The sequence below is a fragment of the Pieris rapae genome, chromosome 2 (assembly GCF_905147795.1).
Source record: "Pieris rapae chromosome 2, ilPieRapa1.1, whole genome shotgun sequence".
Lineage (NCBI taxonomy): Eukaryota > Metazoa > Arthropoda > Insecta > Lepidoptera > Pieridae > Pieris > Pieris rapae.
The window spans coordinates 9244759-9264988 of NC_059510.1; the positions used below are offsets into that span (position 1 = coordinate 9244759).

Sequence of the window (20230 nt, forward strand, 5' to 3'; positions counted from 1 at the left end):
AAGGTATAATTTTCTTTTATTGGTTCGTTATGCTATATTTAATAGAAATGCCAGAACTTGTACCTTATATTCCTTATATAATATGTTTAAAATCTATATGTCATTTATTTAAACAGATCTGTTTTAGTTACTTATGTGAACGAAGAAGGCTTTAGACGAAAAAGCATAAAATAAACAATGTAGACGGAGGTTTTAGAGTATCGTTTTAAGTCAGTCTTTTAATATAATATTAGTTTTTCAATACAATTATCAAACTATAGAAATATAAGCAAAAGTGTATTCCTTAATATTACTTTTTTAACGTTTTAACATGTACCACGAAAGAACAAGTCTAATCACTCACAACACTGGAGTTTCTTAGTGTCGGGATTAGCGTCAAAACAATTTTCGCATCACGTTGTTTAAGAACGAACACCTAAGTACTAGTTAAGTTTATCAAAGCCTTTACGCACTAAGAAATCTCCAATGTTAGCTTAGTACGCTTACCGCGGTAGCAAGACGGAAGTAATGTAAATAGACAACTATCGATGCGATTACTGACGGATTATACATAATCTAATTATTCCTACTTAGGTCAATATGATATGTCAAGAAAACCTTCCTACCAAATTAGTAGTAGTATTTTAGAATCTTTATATGACTTTAACATAGGGTTTAAATAGAAGGGTGTATCTTTAAATTATAGGGTTTTAAATATTTATTTCCTTACTGTAACAGTGACTTAATACTAATACAATAGAAATATAAACTAAAAACATAATATAAACATACCAATAAAAAACTTAAAACTTAAACTATTTTATAACTAATTATAAATAGTTTTTCTTCTTGCTAAATACATCTGTCCTGTCATGAGTTGCTACCAATACTAAACTATTGTAATACTGATAGCATTACCAAAAACCTATATAAGTTATTTACAGCTGGTTAGTTAAAGTACATAAAGGTATTATAAATTTAGTTAAATGAAGAAATTAAATTTATTTATTTCGAGAGCTTTGAATGGTTGTAAGACTCAACCTACTACTAACACAAACTCTGTGTTGGGTCGGTCGTATCCGCTAAAACAGCAAACGTCCAACATATGACGCCTAGTACTATGTAAAATATATTTATGTAAGCGGTGTTTAATGAAGAAATACAAGAGCTGAATCGTTTAAACAAAAGCCTGATTTAAACTCATCTTTATGTATCGTGTGAAGTGCGACCTTCAGACCGTAATCACTACGTGTTGTGAACGATAATGGCTTAGCTTTTTATTGCGAATCAATGAAAAAGTACACGTGCTGAACCTTGATATCTTTTTAGATTGGTTTTTTAGCGCATATATCGATAGTTCGGTTAAGTACTTGTAATTACCAAAATAATCAATTATATATGTACATATTGTATATTTTACTACGAATGATAGGTATAAAGCGCGATTTACATCCAATTTAAAATATATATTGTAACGTTAATTATTCGATACGTTATAGAAAGAAAAACCGTTAAAAAGAGAAATTTACAAAATAATTTAAAAAAATATTTTTAGGGTAAAATTTGTAATAATTTATCAGTGTTATTGGGAATAAATTAATTTTAACAATCATAGGTGATATGATAATCATAGGATTAGGGTAATTTTTTCTTGAAATAAAAGGAGCCTGTGCGTGGATGTCTCTACAATAAAACTGCACTATAGCAACATGTATCCGATATATTTGATATTAGGGCTTATGCTAATATTGTTAATCAACTAAAGTCCATAAACAAACAGTCTTATAAATACGTTAAAGCATTATATGCCAACGTGGGACCAATGCCCCACAGGGGGGAAAGTTAATTAAGCATTGCATTAAAGACTAAGGGATTGCAAGGGTCTGCCGATTTCTACCAAAGACTAATTTTTAGTATTTCTTTTAACTGACAACTTTTGTCTCGTATTTTGAGTAACGTGTGTTATTAAGCCGATGGCGTTGTCACATTCGTGACCTATATTCCTTGACCTTACGTAAAACAAAAAGGTCTATGTGTAACCAAACATCTATACAATAGAAATCTATTGTATTCAATCGATAAATGTCTTCTGTGGGAGGACATGGGCTTTATGCTAGTGACTCACACTGCCCACGGGAAAGGGATGCCTCCGTACATATTTGGCAAACATGTGCAGATGTTAAAGGTGGTATTTTTGTAGGGCTGACTATTAAAATATATGCATATTGTTAATTTATATACAAGATATCAATTGTTACCAACCCATTTTTATCATACTCACTAAAACATAAACTTACATATATACTTGCTCTCTGTGCACTGCAGAAGTACACTGCCATTAAAGTTAGTATATACAAAGAAAGGCTTTTTGGAAAACTTCATCTAAGCATTTGAACCATTGAGTTGAGCTGAATGGCTCAGCATACCTTATAGAATTTAGTGGTGGTTTTCTATTTATTATTATTTAAAAAAACAAACATATCCTAACTACAATTCGTACCCATAATTTGCCTCATTATTCACTAAATGCGTTCAAACTTTCGCAAGATGTGTTTTCTCCTTAATAAAGTCTGTAAGTAGGGTTACACTTTCTCATGTTAAATATCCTTTTTATTAAATCAGGTTAGACTTAACTACCCTTAAGTTTTAAGTTGGCTAGATCGTTATGATAGATAATGTCTCAGTAGAGAGACCATTTAAAAAAATAGTAAAATATTTATGTATTTATTTCTTAATCCTACAGCTTACAAAACTTACATATAATAACAAACAATTACACTGATATATAGCCAGAGATTGAATACATATTTACCTAAATATATTCCTATTTACATAAAAGGTATGCTCATGATGCTATGGATATTCTTAATACTGCTTTTAACTATATTCCGCCATAGCTTAAACAAGTCAAGGCTTAAATAGTGGTCGATACAAAACCGAGTTTTTTGCATAGTTAGTGTTGATGTGAGGAACATGAAACAAAAGCACGAGTAGGAGTCTGGTAGTCAGGAACAAGAAATAATAATTTTCTAGAAATATGATGCAATAAATTTTATTTGCTATGATGTTTTCAAAAGCCTAACGGCAGCCCTGTGTGATGATCAAATTTCGCGTCATTACCGCTAAAGATTGAATGTAGGTTTAATTGAGTCTTAATGCTCTCTAATTAATGTCGAAGGTGAGCTATTTTTGCCTACAGTTAACCTTTAATACATGCTTTAAATAGAATATGCATTTTAAATAGCCTCAAAGAATCTTCGATTTTGTATAGATTGTAGTATATTCTATATTTGTATATTACGATGAAGTGGTACATACATTCCTTTTATTATCGCAACGTAAGAAAATATAACAATCACAATTTATTTACATCACAGTAACACAAAGTAGAAGAAATGTAATATAAAATATTGAAGACAAAAAATGGAACTAAACGACTTATTTCTAGTAGTACTAGCAGTTTCCAGATAACCTAGACATACTAAGTACATGATTAAAATCGGATTATTCGACGCGTAAAAAGTTCGCAATATCGCTTTATACATACATTATTAAAAATGGCACTGCGTGTGAGAATTACGTAGGTACGTAGGTATACCGGCTATGCACGAATTTACTTTCTGTCTTTATGCGCATTTAACACTCACTGTAAACAAAAACAACGCCAGGAATCTGGCATGCCTTAGTAAAAAGGTATACATACGTCATGTGTTAGGGTGATCATCTACTTGGCTATTAGAAAAAAGAAATGAGCACAAAATACACATAAATGTGAGGCCTAAAAAGGTTTTATAAACGTAAAAGTAAATTTATAATTTGAATTTCTCTTTACTCGCATAAATGTACTTGTTTACCTATATGAATAAAGATACATTTTTGAGTTACAGTTTAACTCAGGTTTACAACTAATTTTAAGCAAAATTATATGCTTTGCGGCCGTCCTTGTTAATGCAATAGTTTAATATGAAGATTCAACAAATTCTTTACGTGGTTAATTAATGATAATTTGCTTTATTTGTTATTAACAAATGATCGTATGTAACGCAAGTTATGCAACGGAGCGAAAGTGCATCCCGAGCGCGTTAGCGAGTTGCTTCCGATATACTTAGGCACTGAAGATATATGTTATCTACATATATGTATACTAAAGTTAAAAAGAAGATATGTTGAAAAGAAAGGAAACGGCAGCGGTCGAAGTGATATTGAACATTATTTTGGTTGAAATGAATAGTATATTGCGGTTGTTAGGCAAGTGAATATTTTTTTTAATAACAGGGGGCAAACGGTTAGGAAGCTCACCTGATGTTAAATGATACCAATAAAAAGACTGGACATTAGATTAATTTATTATCTCTAATAATTTTAATGTAGTTGATAAAGAATGTTATTTTTTTAATTTCACACAATATCACAATACGGAGAATTAAATATAATATAGCCGGACGGAGATAGGCTAAAAGAAAACATTTATAATGTTCCACAAAATTACTTTTCTTTGGAAAAGCTACAGCTTGCGTATGCAATAATTGTGTTTACGTAAACACACCTGACTAAAAAAATATGTAAACCTGAATAAAATGTTAATTTGTCGTTCGTTATTTCATGAAATATATATTTATGTGAAAGAAGTCGCGATAGCTTCTCTTTTGGATAATTTATTAATGGACTGATCAACTCAATGTTGAAACGGATATATTATCAGTTCCTTTATTTTAGATGGTATATTTCGTATAGTTAGAATATAATAATCTCGTCTAGATACATAAAATCCAAAGAACCCGTACAATTGTCCTTATGGCGTACCATCTGCTGACATCCGACACCCAAGCCACTGTCCTTGCCCTGATTAGCTGGGCCTTCCATTCATCAAGGCAGCTTTATAATATAATCTTTTATTTACTTGTAGTATTAAGTTCCTGAATAACATATTCATATCGCTATATTTACGAATTTATAAGTTTTTATATTATTTAAAAAATAGTAGCTAATCATATAGACACTAGTCTTCATCCTGCGGACATCCCTGTGCTGTGGATGATTATATACTATTACGTTGTTCTTAAAGAATATAAAATGTTATATAAGTCTTAAAAACTGTATGGTAGTTTTTTTTTATAGAACAGGGGGCTCTCTGGCATTGAGAGTGTCCATGGGCGGCGGTGTCATTACATTAGCCTCAGTTAGCCGTCATTTTGCCCCTTGTGCTATAAAATTAAAATTTCAATTTTAAATTCCTAATAATACAATATAAAAATACTTAGTGTTATTTTCATTCAAGTGCATAAATTGAGTCGTCCTAAACATTGAATCCGTTGACAAATTGGTTGAGAAATCGCTATGGCCATTACCTGATATATGAGACAGGTGTGATTTATTAGGTTTTTACTATAACAGACGTGTCCCGGATTGTACTGGTTTATTGTCTAGGTCATACGCCTCTTCACATCTCTAATATTGGAATTGTTGCTAACTGGGGTTACCATGTTATTTTAATTTCAAAAAGCAATTGCGTACATGTAGAGTTTTATAATGACTACTTCTACAAAATGAAGTCCACTGAAAATCAGTGCTGCTCGTGCAACTTAAAACTTAAATCCATTTTTGATTAAAGCGATTGTGTTTGTATTTCTCTTCTGTACGTATATGTTCAAAGATCTCTTTATTTATGTCTTTCAATGGATTAAGCGATAATAAATTACAACTGTGACCTTTTTCTCTGAATCAGCAGAAAATAATCCTAATGTCTTGTACATGTAGCCAGGAGAACATTTTTGTATTTTTGCAAAATACGCCGTATCTTACTTACTTAATCTTTGACTATATTCAAAAAATTCCTTTTAGTTAACTAAATTTATTTAACGTTAAACTCGGCTCGTAAATATCGACGAATACATATAATAATAGGCATACATTAATTTAAAATATATTGATTGTTTGTAATCGTTATAAAGCTCGTGTAGTATATATAGTATATGTATAGTTCCCAACGTCCTTTAACCAACCTTCCTTCCTAAATAAATAAGAGTAATATTGATTTTTCTCACAGTAACCTATATCATATATTCTATTGACGCAGTGTACCCACGGACATGGATAAATAAATAAGTTACAAATCGCGTTGTGCGTCGATAAACGAGAAATTGTGTCGAGGCTTCCGAATCTTTTGCGCCGCGCCGTCTCGCAGCGTCATTTCGACATCTGTGATCTTTGATGTGTGTTTATTCGTTTATCTATTCTAATTTAAAATGATCTTTCGTTCTTCGATGTGATTTGTCTGAATTGTGAAACTTTTGTTGGATCATGGAGTACCAAACCCATTATAACGTCGGTTTGGGGTTTATACCTAAATTTGAACTAAAGACAATTATTGTTTCGCTAGAAATTTGACTGTTTATTCACATAATGCTTTAAACATTTCCGATCCAATTCGACTTAGGGTCCTTTAAGAAAAGAGCGTACTAATTCTTAAGAGGCCGGAAACGCATTTGCAAGCCCTCTGGAAATGTAGACTACATTGCCAGAGGCGGCCGTATATTATAGTATACTTAACATCAGGTTCACCTGCTCGTTTGCTTTGTTAGATAAAACAATAAAGCTTCTGACACACACATGCTTGTTTTAGAATCAGTGTCGAGACTAAGCGCGAAATATGATTCCGTTGTCAAAAACATATTGGATTTAACCTAATACAGGTTTAGTGGGTGTACCATTACAAAGCTAATGAACAACATCTTCGTCCAATATTTGTATGTCTTGCGACACCTGGTGGTTAAAAGGAAAACTAAAATTACTAACATTTTAATGCGCAGACAAGTTACATGCAAACTGTAGGGAATATATATTAGAGCGGGGTTTGCATAATGTCGAACCCCGAACCACAAGTGTTTTTTTAAGGGCTCGTTCTAGACAAAATGCCCTTTAAATTTAAAAGAACTGATTACGCCGCATTGATTACGGTTGCGGAAGAATTTAATGGATAGAAAAGTAATGTCGCGTTGTATGAATAGAAGCAATGCAGCGATATAATATTTTCTTCAACGACCAACTGAGCTTGAAAAGCCTTTGTTAAATTCAGTGCATCCAGCCATTTATTCTGTACAAATGGTAAAGATGTCTCGGCAGACGTATGAAGAACTTTGTTTATTATTATGTGGAGATATTAAAATTTTTGCTCAATTTAATATGTTGAATAGCTCCGCTATATGCTTATATATTTACGGTAACTGATAACTTCCAATATGGAATATAACACGTGAACCTTAGTACTGTATTTTTTATAATGTTTACTGTTTAGCTGGAGTAACTTCGTAATTACGAAAACAAATTAGGTTGTTAGTCCGCGGTTCATACTTAAAAAAAAAACATTGTTTGTATTTCGGGCCTTTTAAAGGAAAATTAAAAGAGAAGCCAAAATTTAATGAGAAAAATGTACTTATTTAAAAACCTAATAAAAGAAACAATGGCTCGGTAATCGCTGTGATTGGAGACACGTGGGAGGTCGCGTGCTGTCGCGGTTTCAATCACGTTTACGCAAACGCCTTTTTTAAATACTATTTTCTTGCGTTTTGGACAGATTATGGAGGAGATGTGCGGGTGAATTTTTATGTTTCACGCATTGTTGGCCTAGTGGCAGATCGATCCCCAGCTGTGCACACATGGACTTTCAGTGTATGTACGCATCTTAAACTAAATATCAGAAAAGAACATACTAGTACTAAAATTAAATAGACAATAAAAACCGTAATAAAATGTTTTATCGTACGGTGTTGAATGTAGTTAGCATGTCTTGGAATATTTGTTAAATCGAAGTCAAACCCAGCTGAACAAAACAATATATTTTTTATGAGGGAAATATTATTTTATCCGTGAAGGGTACACAATAGTACCAGGCTCGTGGCACCTTAGTTAATATCGTGCTTTTGACTTTAGGGTGAGCAAGGAAGCGTAACTATCATCGGTGATGGTGGTTGCAAGGTGTACGAATGCGAATTAATGATTTGTATTTTGTTTAAACAGAACCAATGACTCATTTAGTCGCATGTTACGACAGTCGATAAAAATATAAACATTTATTTGGTAGGTTAGTTTGGTAGGCTAAAGTATATATATACATCTATACTAATATTATAAAGGGCAAACATTTGTATGTTTGTAGTGTTTTTACACAAAATCTTTGAGACCGATTTCAATTATTGTTTCACCATTAGACAAAATATGTAAAAACTCTTGTGTTAACAAAAATATCTATATACGACTGAGTAGATATTCTACTACCACGAGATCGGTGTCTACGCGAGTGAAACTGCGGTTCTAGAATGTTCATAAACGTATGTGTAGTAATACTGTAATATAAGTTAATCGTAACAAATGACATTGGAAACGTTAGCTACTTAGCTTCCCTTTCCGCTGAGAAAATAAAGATCGATTTCATACAAAATTGTATTATTATAACTCGTTAACAAATCGAATACTTACATAACATTGCAAGATATTTGATCTCGTATGTATTTGATAAATACATTTATTTTTAATATCATAGGCCTGTGTTCACTGACCTTAATTTATAAACGAAAAACAGTTTTAAATTAAATTAATGTATAAGTATGTTATTATATATAATATAAATAGTAAATGTAAAATTAGAAGCATTTAGCGTTTCATCTGTATTTATTTATTGACGTTCATACGTATACATTGTGTTACCTTTTATAAATGATTTTGATTTTTTATGATTTATATTTTATTAGGGTTTTATATTTAATCAGTTGAAACTAAGATATGCAATAATGTAGGCCTTGATAATTCTAATTATTTAGGTCATGTTAGTTTTATCTAATCGGAATTGACCAATAGTAATTTTTAGCACGCAAAATCAATTTATACACCGGAAGTGGTCGGATTGAATTTTCCTTGGTACGTGATTATGGCTTCCTGAAACTTAATAAGTTTGCTAACTAACAATATCTAATATCCAACAAAACTAACGACTAGACGAACTAGACTTGAAAACCTACTTTAAAGATATCTCCACAGTAAAGTAAATTAGCGAAGTTTTTCTTACAACGGTTTTTATTTTTATGTTTTGAAAATACAATAGAATGAAATTCGAATTAGTCACATTTATCGTTAAGAAATAATATGACGATTTGTTAGAGTCAAGTTATTTTTACTTAAATAACGAAATAAATACATAATATACAATTGTATTTTACGGACGTTCTCATATTACTCAATCAAGGAAATATGGGAAGAGAATAGAAATGTTATTTAGTAGGGAAATAGATACGACGTTGACTAAGGGAACATTTCGAATTGTTATTTGTTTCAACATCACATAAAATTTTATTTCCATTGCCCCCCTGGACGACATATTCTACCTTATTCCGATTATTCATATTTCGAAAGCAATTGATACATATGCTTCTGTACTTGGAACAACTACTCTTTTGCATATTAAAACCAAGATCTCGGGCATCACCGACTAAGTAACAGAAGCACTGACGTGTAATAACTCTACATAATCATATAGCACGTGACGTTTTTAAAGATGAGTGACATTTCGCGAGTGACAAGTAAATGTCGACGCCACTTGACCTACAATGCACAATGAACTATAAAAATAAACTGCATCTCTACTTACTGCACTACTACTTAAGTGGCATATAGTCAAAGCCGAGTGTCAAATTAACTTTGCCATAGATCGCATAATAGCGGGTTTCCTATCTTCATACTTCTGGGCTTTATCATATGTAAGAGAAGAAATAAAGTTTGAAATTACCAGGCTTATTTTTTTATTATGCTATAAATATAGAATTTCTTTATAAATATCGATTGTTTATTTTACAATTGACACAAAACACCAAAAGGCTTGTAAAGAATTTATCGACGTTATTAAGTGTCGAAAGAAAGCCAATCATTATTTGTATATTTGTGTTATATATCATTTACTCATGTATGTAGGTAGAGACTTTATAAATAAACTGTACGAATTTATACGCCGTTAATAACATTTATTGATAGTAAAGATGAAATGTATACATTTTGCGGAATGCATTGGGTTGTTGCACTCTTAGTTTACCTCGTAAAGTACCCTCAAAATAGTACAATTCGCACGAGGCTATGTTTCCCGTTATAACCTCGATCAATTGTTATTGTATAAATGATGTTGCTACTTCAGACTTCTGGAAGAAATTATTATGATTTTTGTTTGAACATTATCTAGGATCCTTCCACCTGACGATTATCAAAATACCATTTGTTTTATGTTTGTATTGGTGAAAGTCGATTAGCACCTTAAAATTTAACTAATTATGGTATGATGCTCCAAATATTAGGTATCTATTATTAAAATTCACAGTATGCAATACAATTTTATTAGGATTTTTTGCTGTTTAAAGGTGTCTATTACACTTTAATTAAGCTTTATGCCCCTTTTCAGAGAGGAGGTCCGAGAGCACGCAGTTCGGTGGAATTCAACGTTCTCGTTCGTATGCAAGATGTACGCAAATGCGAACACGGGTGTGTTGGAGCCGGCTAAACTACGAGTCTCTGTACGGAAAGAGTGTAAAGGTATTAAAGTTACGATATGTAATCTATGTCAATTTGGAACCAAATTATATTTGTTTAAAAGTACAACATACTAAAAACCATATAAAGTTTTAAAATAATTAGGATCGACTTAGTTTTTGTAATAGGCGAATTTTTTTAACAGCAGAAGGCTGATGTGATTAAGTGATACCGCCGCCCATGGACACATTGCCAGAATGCTTGCAAGTGCATTGCCGGCCTTTAGTAATAATCATCAGAAGAAATATAATAATTCATATCATTATAGGTTTACGTATTTGAAAGCTATTTGTAGTCTCTGGCAAAACAGATATTTGATACGTACAGACTTTGACTGGATTTATCTATTACGTTATTTATTTTAAATTCAATTCAATAAGAATGTATAGGAAATCATAAAGGTAGTGCGCGCCTTATAATAGATCGTGTTAAATGATTTTTGATAAAAGTTACATAAAAGTAAGCTCAGATTGAGAGTTTAAAAATCTAGGCGAACTCGTTTCTCGCGTATTATAGAAAAGTTAAGCAGTTTGCTTCCCGAAGTTTTTAACTGTTCTTGTTAAGTCAGTTTTATGTAACAAGTTGTTAACTATGAAAATTACACCAGTTTTTAAGCCTGTTTATAGCCTGTAAATGCGAAAAGTATAACATATGTAAAGAGAAAATAGTGGTTTGGTATTTTTTTAACCCAAAAACTACTTATAAAAAATTTTTATACTTTTAATTGTGCGTTAACATTTGAAAAGTTTTTTATTTATATTTAATGTTTAATTTAAATTAAATCTTTACTGTCGCCAAGTACAATGTAAACGTTAGTTCACCTCTCGTTTCAGGCGGTCGTTCATACCAGAAGCTGGGCTTCTGCGACATGAACCTCGCAGAGTTGGCGGGTTCTGGAGAAACGACACGGCGGTGTCTACTAGAAGGTTACGACAATAAGTCCCGGCAGCGGCAGGATAACTCTGTTCTTAGGATACGCATCAAGATGAATATGATTTCGGGAGACCCTCTGTTTAAAGTGTAAGTACTAATATTAAACTAGCGTATGAAGTCACGAGATCAGAGTTCCCCAAACATTTTTGTAGGTACCCCTTGCCATGTTTTTCCGTGTTGGGTTGACCCCCTACATACCTGATATTGATTTCCTGTAAATTTCTCACTGTAGTGAAGTTTAGTGTTAAAAACTTAAAGGAAAAGCATGTTAATTTATACATTTATTAATTGAATTAATTTTTTTCTTGTTTTTACTAGTTCAAAATGTATTGCGACCACAGAACGAATACCAACATCCTACAACTTACATAATTTTATAAACATATACAATAAATTTTTATTTCAAAGGCACTTTTATAAATACTGTACCTATATGTTTCGATATTATAAGATAGTATGATGTAAGTAAATATGTAACTACTATCAGTGTATGTGTTAAGATCCACTATCGTGGACCCCTATTTTCATTTCATGGACCCTCAATTTTTTTTCCTTTGATCCCTAGGTGTCGATATAGACCACTTTGGGAATCACTGCACTAGATCGTACAGATTACACTCTATGTGCTTTTCATCCAAAACAATTACAGTTTCCTCTAGAATTTAATCTAATGAAAAAACTAATTATCTGAATGAGTATAGTATTGTTATTTAATTCACGAAGTAATTAACGTGATAAGCTCGAGAATGTTAAACGGCTTTTGTTAGTTATAAATTCTTAATTATATCTCTAGGTATTATGTGCCTTACAAAATTGAACAAAGGGTTTGATGACTCTCACTCTATGATTTTTATTATTATACATTTATTATTTATTTTTTTAGACCTGAAAGCAAACAAGAAGTGTCAGAAGGCAGATCGGCGGGGACTCCGGACAGCGGAGCGGATACAGCGCCAACGGCAGACGATGACTGCGCCTCGTCAACTGCCAGCTCGGGCTTCGGATCATTGACTAAGAAGCACAATTATGGTAGGTATACCGACTCTTCAGGATATAAATTGGGCGATAAAGATGATCTAGATGATTTTGTTCGGCCTAATTTTTAAATTGTTAAGGTCTTTTACAGTAATAATAAAAATCTTAGACTTATTAATATCCTAAAACAAAAAAATGTGTAAAGCAAACAGTTCATAAATGTTTACTTACTTTGTACTATGATCAAACAGAAGTTCTACTAGATGTAATAAAATAATTTTCACATAATATGTTCTTAGTCATGTCCACACACACCCTTTAACACTCACTAACACACGCATGCGTACCCTTCCCCACTATCACACACAAATACACACACACTCACATACACATTCCCTTACAAACTTCCATTTGATGTATATGACTTGCTATGGAATGGAAGCCTGGTTATCCATATCACAGGTTCTTACCTAGTCTGGACACCAGTCTCCCAATTCTGTCACTGTATTATTAATTATTATTGTTAATGTTTAAGGGAGAAAAATAAATAAATTATTATTATTATTAGAAAACAGCAGCATAACCAATCTGGATTGAAATGAACCATAGATAGGACTGTTTTTATATTTTTTATAAGAAAAAACTAAATAGGTAAAAGTTAAAAAACAAAGAGTATAATTTAATTGATTTAAATTTTATCTTACAGAGGGTAGCCACAATCAGCCGTTATCATCCCTTCCATCGTGCGATCTACCTTCGCCTGATAACGAGGAACCGCCCACAACACTTCCAGATTGTCCTGGTAATTTAATTAATATAATTTATTTAATAATATATTAAAATAATATGTGTTGCTGAAATATATATTTCTTGAAACAACATTTAGAATTTGTTATTTTAATTGAAGTAAATTACTTTAATCCCCAAAATTAATAGAAAATGTAATGACTATCACTAGACAAAACAAGCGTCTTTTCCACAGATTAACAAAACAAATTAAATTAAACGTCAGTTGACACATAATATATAAATTAATAATCTAAACAATCTTATCTAATAAATATAATTATTTATTTACAGATATTTAAAAATTACTTTTATAATCATTTTTTTAAACTGTTTGTTTGTTTTGTTTTGTTATTATTTTGAAAATAGTTGAATGGGATATAGACTTGATAGCTTGTAAAATGTGTATGTAATAAAAACCCCATATGAATGTGTTTATACCAATTTACCTTAAAAATTTTAAAAACGTTTTATTATTTTAAATTCTATATAAATATGTAATTTGAAAATTTTCATTCAGTTGAATTGTTTTTTTTTCTTCTTTCGTATATTTATACGAAAGAAGAAAAAAAAAATTTAATCACGTGTATTTGGTATATTTCAAATGTAAAAACTTTTAATTACGCAAATTAATACAAGTAAAACACTCAAAACGTCGTGTTTAGTTCTCGTGTTATTAATTTACGTTTATATCTGTTTTTATTTTTATTAAGAAACAATATTTTACAGGTTTAACCGTAGTATCGGGATCATGCGCCGAATGTCATCAACAGCCGCACACACACTCTCGCAACTCGTCCAACACTTCGGGAGACATGAGCAGCAAGGTAATGCTGGTAAACGGATCCTATTTATTTATTTATATATATTTACATAATTTATAATAAAAGTGATATGTTTTTAAAGGCAATAATTTATGTTAGTAATCGTGTACAATGTGCTAATGATATACCAATAGTTTAATCCTTTTTATGACTACTAATTAGTACTTTATTAAAAAGTAATTACAAATACAGTCAAAATCTGTTATAACGACATCGAAGGGACTCCTCATATCTGGTCGTAAAAACCGATAGTCATAACAACCGATGACGTTATTAAGAACCTGATACAATAGAATTCAGCCGGGACGTTTACATTTGGTCAATATAACCGGTATGTTGTTCTAAACGATGTCGTCGTAAACGATTTTGACTGTATATAAAAAGCTTTTTAAATTTCATATCCTTTTTTTTAATTTGCTACTTAAATTTTTCAGGCATCAGGGTATGGGAGTTCCGTGTCGGCTGCGTCTGCTCACTCGAGGCAAAGCTCCGAAGGTGATTCCGCACCTGACAGACCACATCACAATAGGTAATAGCAGGTTTTAGGTTGCAATTTTAAGGTTCAATTTTTAATGATAAACCTTATTAGTCATATTGTTAATGACTCGATAAATTTGAAAGGTATAATGGTTAAGAGAGCATGATTGTGAGATTGGAGATGTTTCACGGTCGAGGGGCGTGGAAATGTCGTCGTGGTATATACGTATATACGTATACACGTATACAGTTCCGCTGTACAGTCCGAGCTTCGTTTAACAGAGTGAGCACGATACTAATCCGAGCCTGTTTATTAGCTTTTTTTTTAAATTATGTTTATTTTGTCCCCCCTCCCCCGTCCCAGCGTGCGCGTGGAACGAACTACGAGGACGACGACCACCGTATACGTGCCGCGGTGCAAGCACGCGGGCCTCGCCAAGCTGGTCATAGAACGGACCCTCACTGACACCTCTGACCTGTACCTCTCCCCTCCCTCTGACATCTCCGATCCCTATCTCACCCCCAACGCGACTCTCACGGCACAGCCTGACGTCATACCGAGGCATGTCATCCATTCCCCCCCTAGCGAAGAGTACAAAACCCCAGACAGCACAATCCACGACGATTCATTCACGATGCCCACGTACTTCGATCAGAAGAGGCGTGCTGCATCGATAATATCGTCAGTAGTAGAACCGCTCACCAACTTCCAAGTTCTCAAACAGAAGTCGCTCAACACGATTCCAGCTTTAATAGAGAAGAACAAAAAGAATGAGGAGCTGTTCACGAACTTTCCCTTCCTAACGCCTCTCGCGCATAGAAAGAACTCTCTGGTCGCAAACAGGCTCTCCGGTTGCATAGAAGATGAGTTCTATTGCATTCCATCTGAGCCCGAGGATCTGACGGAGAAGATAGACGTGAGGCATAGGTTTAGGAGCGTCTCCAACCGGGCGCTAAATGAGCAGATGACGTCTACCCCAAAGTCAGAGGTGGAACTTCTAAGGCACAGTGTCGCCGTATGCGCAAGGTGAGTTCCGCGTGCTTGCCTCTCCTCTCCCGTCTCCCTCCCTTTCCCCCAAAACGGTTGTGGATATTACTATCTCTCTCTAATATTTCCCTTTCACTTAACCGCTTCGGGTTTGGACGCGCGTGGATGCAAGGAATGTTCTCATGGTCTTCAAATTCATTTGTGATTGTGTAATTTAAGTGGAGTACTCATTAGTGGATGAAATAACACGTGACATTTGTTTATTGCAGGCTGCAGAATTATGATAACATTGAAACTGTACTGACTTTAATTTAGAAATAAGAGTAATGTAATATAAATTTAGTTGTGCATATTATTTATTAACGTATGTATCCAATGCGGACGCAGACGCGAGTGCGGCGCGGAAGCGGGACGTGCGTGTGCGTCGTGCGGTGCCTGCACACTGCAGCACAGGCCATCTGCCACATTGTCAGTACACATATACACTGCGCTTCAGTACTAGCTCTTCACTTTAATACATAAACTTGAATACATTATTTATAATTAGCATACTTAATTTATTAATTAATTGGATTGGATTGTGGGCGGTTTTTTGATATTGTTGTAAATGTTAGTCCATGTTTTGATAAAATAAAAAAAAATTCAATAACTATGGGTAGAGATCACAGTCTGTACGCGATTATTAGGGATGTGCCCGATAAGTTTATGTGATATTTCACTAAGGTAAGATTCAGAATCAAGACTGACACATATAGGAGTGCCATATGACCTCTGTATGTCAAATACAAATGGATAGCGCTAGTTTCTAATCTAAGCCAACCCTAAGATTCTACGTTTACTTATAGATTTTCTTTTGTTTTGATATAAAAAAATCTTAAATCTCTTATGATTATATTTGTTTAAACAAATTAAAGTGTTGAAGCGCAGTATTCATAGATGTTGTCTCGTGATTATGTTGCACTATATTGCGTTTTAATTTCAGGTGCTTTTTACATTTTTCTATATTGGTCATATATGTTTTACATTCTGTTATTTTTGTAAGGAATTGCATGTGTTTTGCTTAAGCGGTGCACCTTTGGAGCTTTAGATGCATGTTTTCAGTTTAATGTTCTTTAAATGTAACATCGATTTAATTTAAATATATATTTTATAATTTTTTATCTAATAATTTATTATCGATATTTTGTTCTCCTATGTCGGAGAAATGGCGCTGGTATCAGATTCCATTGACATTATAATTAAATAACATAAAAGTCAAATTAGTTGAAATACGTCAAGTGGTTAATTTGATTTATTTTGATCTGTGAAAATATATAGATCTATAGATTAACAGACTATTTGATAGTCTGTGGTCATGCTTTATTAAAATTTTGTTTGTCGTTTTAGTTTATTGCACTTTATAATTTTAAAAGTAATGCAAGATAGGCATAAATTATTTTTATTGATGTTGAACGGACTAAGAAGCTTTTAAACAAACTAACGATTACTAATTTATCGTTTTTACGTAATTTCAAATTGTTATATCCTATATATAACATATGTACAAGTCTCAGTCAAAGTTAATCATTTACGATTTTTGTGTGTTTAAGTTGGAGTCGGTAATTTCTAGCGAGAGTTGATATATAACTCGGTTTGACTATTCAGAACTAAATATCAAATAGATACAAATCTAAAATTCAGTTTATACTACTTGAAAATTTGTTTTATATTGTATATAAAGTAAAAAAAAAGTAATTTGCAATTTTAATGAATTTTAACTTATTTTATATAAACGTTGGTTATATGAATAACAATATGTATATATGTATAGTTGACCAAATATCGTGTAAAGCATACAACTGAGTGAAACTAATAAAATGATGGATTGCAGAAATCCATCTTCGGGGTCATTGACCGCATCTGCGTCTGAGTCGGGTTCGTTAGAGAGGGCGCGTGCCGCACTCGAGAGACGGAAAAGAGTCGCCGTGCCGCCCGTACAAGACGATACACAGGTAATTTTAGAAATAAAAAAAAATATAGGTTAACATTAAGTTTCTTTCCATATATTATACAATTAATTCCCCAGCATCTATGTTTTTGTATGAAGGCGATAAGGTGTAAAATTCATGTAAATTTACTCATTATTATTAATGAGATTGAAAGAAGAAACAAAATAAACGAAATGTGTCCGTAGTTGCCGGAAGATTTATATAAATTTAAACACATCATATATATATGTGTCTATTGTATTGATATACTTTACGGATTAATAAGCTTTCTCTCATTTTATTAAATACTACATTATTTGAAACTCTTTACTTAAGTACTCAGTAGTTTACAATATAATTAATTTTATATTTATTTTTTATAAATTGCAATGGAATAAAAATCACCTTTAATTTACTTCTATGAAATTGTGAATTACAGCATGCGGTATCGTGTCGCGTGGAGAACACCCGTGTGAACCCTAAGTCGCTGATCGAGGAGATCATCTCCGCTACCGATCTCAAACAGGCTGTAGAGGATCCGGCCGAGAGTATGTATATTATATTGATCTGTTATGTTTTTTTTATAATATCTGAAAAAACCAATACATATTATAAAAAAAATCAAATATACTAAAGATATAGCCGAAGAAAAGGGAAAAATCAATCAACATATTTTTTTATTTGGTAGAGTGGTATGTGTTTTTAAGAATGTATTTATTTTAAATCTTATGGTAAATAATTTAATTCTTTATTACATAAAATATAATTTTTATATTGTAGATCGATGCTGCCTACACAGGACAGAAAAAAAACCAATTATGTTTCACCATCGCTTAAATTCATGTCGTGATTTATAATAATTAGTAAATAATTACCCCCTCTGCAAATTTGTTGAAAATTATGCCTTTTATTTCTTTTTATTTTAGACGTATAATTTGACGTTTCAGCTTCCGGTCTCCAACTGTTCATAACCCCGGAAGGAACGGCGGAACTTGGTTCGAGGCAGCGTGCAAGACAACTTGCGAGACGAGATTACCAACGTGTTGTGTTACACCCCCATCCCAGACCACACCCGAGGGACCACAGGTGATCAGATACACTTGACTCTATTTTCATACCAATTTGATTTAGGGTCCTTGAAGAAAAGATCATAGCAATACTTATAAGACCAGCAACGCAATTGCATTGTGAGAGTCTATGGGCGGCGGATCAATTAACATCAGGCGAGCTTTCGAGTTGTTTTATTTTAGGATGGCGTAGTTTTGCTCTTTCGCGAATTTTGTAAACGTTTTTGACATTCATAAGCATGCCTTAAGTCGCATCTAAACTTTTTTGATTGATTGATTGATAAAAAAAATGCTTAACGACATTTTCCTATTGCAAGCCAAAATCAAATGCAGGCGATAATTTATTTATTTCTTGAAGCCTTGAAACATTATTCAGAAATATATAATATGATATTTTACTTGTAAATTACTATTAAATTTTTAAACCATTTTGAAATGTGTGGTTCCAGTAGATAGTTCATATAACCTAGAAATTGTTTCTAACTTATACTTCAACACACACAACACGACACACAAACACACATACACACATACACACATCTTTATCTATTTTTCGTACACAATTATAAAATTAAATGTTGTGTCAGGTAGCCAACGGTGTGAAAGTGCGACTCTGCGCGCGCAATGCAAACCTGACACTTGATACCTGACGAAAGATTCGACGCTTAGTGTTCATTTCGCTTGAGTCCTGGGACTTTGTGAACTATAACAAATATTTTTGCAACGCTTTGTAAGTGTTAGTGTACGAGACTTGCCGCAATCTATTGACGCAAAGACGGGAGAGCTTGCTGTCTCTATTATTTTCCCTAATAAAAACAGAGATAGTTGAAAGCGTATGAGTGCTGGGTTTAATCGACTGCTTTTTTGAGAGACAATTGTATTATTTGCCAATAACTATTATGCGTGGAGTAAAGATTGTGTTGCCATGGTAACCATGCCTTTCGCCGTAACCATGGTAACGAATCATTTACTGAACGTTTTATAATATGGTATAAGAAGGACCTGCCAATATTGTGATCGGCACCCAACCTTAATATTGTCGATATTCTAAAAACATTATTTTCACGTTTAATCTAAAATGGGCGAGTTGACTATATTGAATTGCTATAGGAATGGAGATATATTTTAGTATTATCTTTTATTATGATTATTTTTAAAGGCGTTATATTTGGCATAAAATTCGATGACTACATATGCAACTGACAATTGTACCACCTTGACATTTTATACCATATTCGTGCAATAAATAAATTATTATTATTATTATTATTAAAATATTTTACACATAAATTTATTTTATTTCGTCGTTCACATTACAGATGTACATTTAGTACTACTACTATACTAAAACGTCAACTGGCCTATTCACGATAAAGGCGTGTTTTCAATCCTTTTAAGGGAGCATTCAGGTATTACGTAACTAATATGGGGGGGGGTCTTTTGGGGTGAAATGTTACGATGCGGGGTGGGGATGGAATTATGCGTTTTTGTGATATTATTTTCGACTTTCCGATACTTTACACAACATAAATGGCAACTATTAGGTTTAATGACTCATGGCAACGAAACTTGGTTTGGAGGGGGGGGGGGGGGGTTTGTGTTACGTAATACTTGGACGCTCCCTAATGCAGTGGCAATGTTTTTTAGTTAAGATGAAACGACAAGGGA

The 20230-nt window shown here is 32.9% G+C and overlaps 1 protein-coding gene across 6 annotated transcripts in view; it reads left to right on the forward strand.

Annotated features, from left to right (window-relative positions):
- Positions 1-19755, forward strand: part of LOC110991810 (protein FAM102A) — a 62846-nt gene extending 43091 nt beyond the window's left edge. The window contains exons 3-13 of one of the 6 annotated variants that reach the window (XM_022257327.2): positions 10418-10548; positions 11379-11565; positions 12362-12507; positions 13160-13255; positions 13969-14075; positions 14498-14592; positions 14905-15567; positions 17399-17519; positions 17935-18043; positions 18443-18581; positions 19154-19755. In XM_022257327.2, coding sequence (XP_022113019.2) covers positions 10418-10548; positions 11379-11565; positions 12362-12507; positions 13160-13255; positions 13969-14075; positions 14498-14592; positions 14905-15567; positions 17399-17519; positions 17935-18043; positions 18443-18581; positions 19154-19205 — 1846 coding nt within the window. In that variant the 3' untranslated portion in view covers positions 19206-19755. Of the gene's footprint in view, positions 1-10417; positions 10549-11378; positions 11566-12361; positions 12508-13159; positions 13256-13968; positions 14076-14497; positions 14593-14904; positions 15568-15915; positions 15997-17398; positions 17520-17934; positions 18044-18442; positions 18582-19149 lie in introns of all 6 variants that reach the window. The other 5 variants (XM_022257329.2, XM_045631954.1, XM_022257328.2 and 2 more) reach the window with 5 other exon arrangements.
- Positions 19756-20230: the final 475 nt, after the last annotated feature.